This window comes from Saccostrea cucullata, unplaced genomic scaffold, assembly GCF_032062105.1.
Source record: "Saccostrea cucullata isolate Sc308-1 unplaced genomic scaffold, CSIRO_AGI_Scuc_v1 ctg15909, whole genome shotgun sequence".
Lineage (NCBI taxonomy): Eukaryota > Metazoa > Mollusca > Bivalvia > Ostreida > Ostreidae > Saccostrea > Saccostrea cuccullata.
This window is the reverse complement of record NW_026918227.1, coordinates 1-5389: the sequence shown is the minus strand read 5'-3', so window position 1 is coordinate 5389 and position 5389 is coordinate 1. Positions and strand designations below refer to the sequence as shown.

Here is a 5389-nt window from a genome sequence, read left to right as displayed (position 1 = left end):
GAAATCTTTTCCTCTGAAATTAAATGACGTTTCTTGTCTTAAAACAGAACATGTGCCACATCGCGGATCTTTACACTTTGTCACGGATTTTGTAAATTTCCTTATTTTGGAAGGACAGAGTATTCTTCTGAGGTTTTTTGGGCTGCCTTTTGCTGTTTATAAACTTGAATTTTGAAGGAACATTTGACATTTCTTCATCCGTTTTGAGAATTTCGTTCAGATTTTGAACGATAGGAGTAATATTTTGGTTTTAGGATTGTAAGTTGTGACTAATGGTAATATTTTAATATTTTCCTCATCATTAGGAGTTGGATTAATTAATTTTTGTCAGTCTAATTCCTTTGCTTTTCTGATGCCGTCGTTAATTAAGCTTAAAGGATAATGTTGGTCTGTTTTCACAGACGATTGTTACCAATACATGTTGTAATGAAATTAATCATTATTTATAAAGCACATTTTATAACAACACTTAAACTAACATAACTGCCCTAAGTGAAGAAATATTAATATAGAAAGCACAAAGAAATTCACCTTTATATGGATACCCACTTCCGCCCCAGCCCGGGGTTGAACTCTCAAACTTCGGAATCTGTCTCCTAGCAGTACAGGAACAGCGCGCTAGACTGTCATTTCATTACAACATGTATTGGTAACAATCCTCTGTTAAAACTAATGTCCAAATAACTGTATCTCACATCTATTCTCAATGACCGTTCGATAATGTTAAGTTTTTTTTTACAAGGAAAAAATACACACTGAGAGAAACTTCATTTATAGTGGCGTAGAAACGAGAAAACGATTAAATTCACATCTGAAAATGAGGTACAAATGGAAAACCAAATTTCGTTCCTTATTTAAAAATATACACTATTTTGAGAAGGAAATTTATGTGCAACGTTCTGCTCCGGAAACACGTACATTGTTTTTCTGACTGGGATTTTGTATACACACAAACAGATGAGGAAGGGATAAAAACAGACAAATAAAGAACACTCTTCTTTTCACCAAATTATTACTTCAGATGATGACCACTAAGTGGGCATAGAAATCTCGATTTAAAGTTGTCAATATGTACAAAAACGTCTCACAATTGATGGAAAAAGAGAGATCGCGGAATCCATTGCAATATTTCTGGACGACAACAACTGTAAAAAATCACACACAGGAAAACGACGGAACGACAGAATTTTACAACCAATTTGAGGAGAATGAAAATAACGAAGTTTTATTCGGGAAAACAGATACATCAATAGATAGTAGATTTGGACAAGACTATGTTGAAAGCAGTCAAGAATCTGTAATCTTCCACAAATCGGATATTACAAAAGGTGGGACGAAATTGCGATTTACGGAACATAATTTAGAATTAGAATCTCTACCAGCAACAACTGACTGTGCGGCAAATTCTTTAAAAACAGATCCTGATCCTTCTGAAATACGAAGTAAACCATATCCTCAAGCTGATTCAGAATCGACTGATCAATTAAAAGAATTCAGCGACACAGACGAGACGGATTACTTCGACAGCGAGGATGAATATTGGGAAACACAGGTCAGTGAGAAGAATCAAAAGCAAGACATTGATTTGGAGCCTTCTACGAATTCCCGAAATGGTGGAAGATATAGTAAGTTTTCGGGCAATTTTTTCGTTTCATGGCTTATTTGTCTATGAATACACACAAAATAAGGGTATAAATTGAAAACAAAATTCTACTGTTTCGTTAAACATGTTAAAAATATGTGCGTCTTTGACTTGAATCTGCAGGAATCATATTAGCTGCAAGCTGTAGCTCTCCCAAAAAAATCTATAGACCTATTTTTTCAGTTTCAAATTTCTAGGGTTTCTCTTCCTAATTACAAATGGTTACATGTTCCTTTCAATTAAAATACATATAAATATGATAAATAACGTTCAAATATCGCGAAGAGATGACCCATAGATATCAAACTTTAAATAAAAAGGTAATAAAAATTAACATTTTGTAGCAAATTCATTCAAAGGTATTGCTTTCATATTTTTAATTGGTCAACTGCTATCAATTCTCTATATTTTTTTATCTTTACAGGTAAATTTATCAACCTTCCCACTTTTAAACAATCAATCCACGATTTTGCTGCTGATAACAGTTTTGAAGTACATGATGTCATTGCGAATGGGGACTGCCTGTTCCATGCAATATCTGATCAGCTTCTAATTAACGGTTGTCCAGGTCATACAGAAAAGTCCTTACGACAAATAACAACACAGTAAGCATACTTTGACTGAAAAACAAGAATGGCTGTCGTTAATGCGAAATGTATACTAGAAAAACTGTGTAAACTATAGAAAAGTTTTAGTTGTCTTTCAGGTACTCTAAACAAGTCAGAAGTGGAACGTATGTTGGCCTTGCCATTCATTTACTTACTTACCAAACGAAATTTTATCATTCCCAATTTTATTTTTAGACGTCTGAGGAAAAAATCTCTTGGAGATGATGGAACTCATCCCTCCTCTTTTCTTTCTGGGGAGAGTTGGGAGGAATACCTCTCCAGAATGGAGAGCCCAGGGGAGTGGGGCGACCACATTACTCTTCAAACCCTTGCTGACGTTTTTACATTAAAGATCATCGTTTTTAACGTCTACCAAGATGACATCAGGAGAACTGAAGTTGAGGCCGAGTCCAATGAACAAATTAAAACGAGGCTGACAATATACCTGGGTCATCTTGGGGAGTTCCATTATCTGAGTCTACGTCCTAAACATTGGCAGTTACACTGGCCTTACAGTAAGTTATCATTTTCATCGCTTTAACCAATATATGGTCCTAATTGTGTGACTTTTTTATTTTGTTTTTCTGCAATAGAAATGTTATTATAATTTGTTTAAATAATAAGGAAGTGCTACAATGTCGTGAACTTCCTTAAAGATAGCAACTAGTTTAGGTATATTATCGGAAATAAATTTAGTGACTCATTCAACGAAGCTTCCACCCGCTTTCTGTGTTTTAGTGTTTGTGGTGTAATTATTCACGACATATTGTAGCTATCCTGTCTGTATTTCATGCCTTGTCTTTCCAACAAACAAAAACAGATTAAAGATTTGAACTCGTAAAACTTGTGACCATAACTGAAAATTTTAAAACTGTATCAAGCTTAAATAAATCAAGGTACTGAGGTCAAATATAAAACAAAAAAGTTATTTTGAAAGGTCGTCACAGGCCATGTAAATGCAAAAGATGAAAGCCCCATCGAAAGTCATGACCAGTATTAAAAATATGGAAAAGCACTGTAATCTAAACTTCAAGGTCACGAAGTTAAAACCATGGTATATTTGGAAACGTTTGAAAGCACTTTCTCTTCTCTATTCCTAAAACTATCACGAATATTTATTTTGATAAGTTGCTCAAACTTCGAAATAAAGGGAATGATTCAAAAGTCATACTATATTTGAAAAGTTCTGTTTTCTTTCAGAAGCTGTGCTTTACCGCTTACTAGCATGTTCCAAAGATCTGAACCCAGAGGACTCTGTTGCTCTCCTCAAAGACATATTGTCAAGCATTTCATCAGGGAAATACATTTCTAAAAGTGTACTAGATGAAACTTCTGAACATATATCTGAAATTATGCATGGAAGAAATGAAAAGAATGCAAAAACAGGAAAGAAAAACCATAACGAGTTCTTTAGAGTCAACAGTGGACAAGAGTTTCAACTCGAAGATACTGAAGGTAACGTGCTAAATATCAAGGCATCAGTAGCCACATGAATATACAAATCGAAAGTTCTTATGTGTTAAAATATACGTTTTTGATAGTCTTTTGCTAGAGATTCGTGAAAGTTAATTTTCATTAACATTTAAATAGTCCCTTTTCTACCACTTAAAATGCTCCTATCAAACAGACGTGACAAAAATTACACCGGTATTTTGTTTGTTAGGTTCTTTAAAGGGTTTTTGTAATGGTTATTGTGGAAGTTTTTTTTTTTACAAATATTTAACTTCCTCTTATTGAGGATTTAGGAAAAATATGTGTGTATGTATTTCCAAAAATGAACATTTTATGAAACACGTATATCTCTTGTAGATTCCTTAGAGCTGTTGATTGAGGACCCTCTTCACACGGATCCCATATCAGGCACCCCGTTGCCACATTTAACATTCCTCCTAAAACACTTGATACCTCGCAAAATGCTTTGCCATGAATATGGTCAACTCTCTCCACACGTTCGAGGGACGGTTCATTTTCTGGGTTCATTTGCCGATGGAAGCAATTGGAATCTAATTGATATTAGCAAATCACAGAAAATGAGAGACTTTTATATTAAGCAAATGAGAGAAAGGGTTGCAAAAGTCGTAGTTTTAAAATCGAACATACCTGTGTTGTCTTCAGAAGCTCCGCCGTTGCCATATGCATTGCATTTCGATACGTCAAATACAAAGGCCGGATATTGTAGGTTGAAATTCCCTCCTGAGCGTGCGGTCTTGGTTGGTGAAAAAACTTGCAAGATAGAGTCTGAAACTTATCTTCAAGCCTTCAGCATTGAAGGATACGATTCGAGTTTCCTGAATGCGGACATAAGTGCTGAAGTTAAGTATATTGGGCTAATATGTCCTATGTTCTTGGTTGCCTTAGATTGGTTGCATTCGAGGCGAAAATTTGATTTTCCCTCACGCCATCTTTTGATTTTATTTCATGGCATGCCTTGCACATTGATTCCTAAAGCACACAAGAACTCTGAAAACCCATCAGTTGAGTGGAAAATAGATTTTTCAAAGATAGAAAGGTTGCTTTTTGACAGCCTAACGGATTCACAGCGACATGGATTTGCTGTAATCAAGGTGCTTCTTGATAACATAACGTTCCATGTTGAGAAAAAACTGCAAACAAAGCATATAAAATCTATATTTTTTCAAGCTTGTGAAGAAATTCCATCCAACTTTTGGAATGTAAACTTCAGTGGCTGTGTTTTGTTTGTCCTAAGCAAATTGCTGATCTGCTTAAAACATAAATTTCTACCGCATTACTTTATCCCACAAAATAATTTAATTGATTGTTTTTCGACGGAAGAAATTGACACTATATGTGTTTGTGTCGAGTCCATTCGGGCATTTCCAGCCCACACTGCCCAATTTGTTGCAGAAAATCACGGATTTACATATGGATCAAACTTGGTGAAGTCGTTGCTGAGTGACATTGCTTGTTTCGTGCAAACTAGGGATGTGGCAGCGGTCGTGGAACACACCATGGTTCCCTGTACGTATCGCACAGCCAAGTTTCTTGCAAAGCTGGGATTTTATGTTCCAACTTGTGAGCTACTGAAAGAAATGCACTCACAGACACAACTCATTCCGGAATACAGAAAGCAGAATTCGCTCAGTCTTCAAGATTTCTTCAAAAATGCTCTACACACGAT

At 35.5% G+C, this 5389-nt stretch overlaps 1 protein-coding gene across 1 annotated transcript; it reads left to right on the top strand.

Moving 5' to 3' along the window:
• Positions 1-1069: 1069 nt before the first annotated feature.
• LOC134259663 (uncharacterized) lies at positions 1070-5375 on the top strand (the record flags this gene model as incomplete). Its single annotated transcript, XM_062742261.1, has 5 exons — positions 1070-1625; positions 2067-2247; positions 2446-2765; positions 3451-3705; positions 4060-5375. Coding segments are annotated over exons 1-5 (2628 nt in total), but the record flags the coding sequence as incomplete, so codon positions are not given.
• Between the last annotated feature and the right edge of the window lie 14 nt (positions 5376-5389).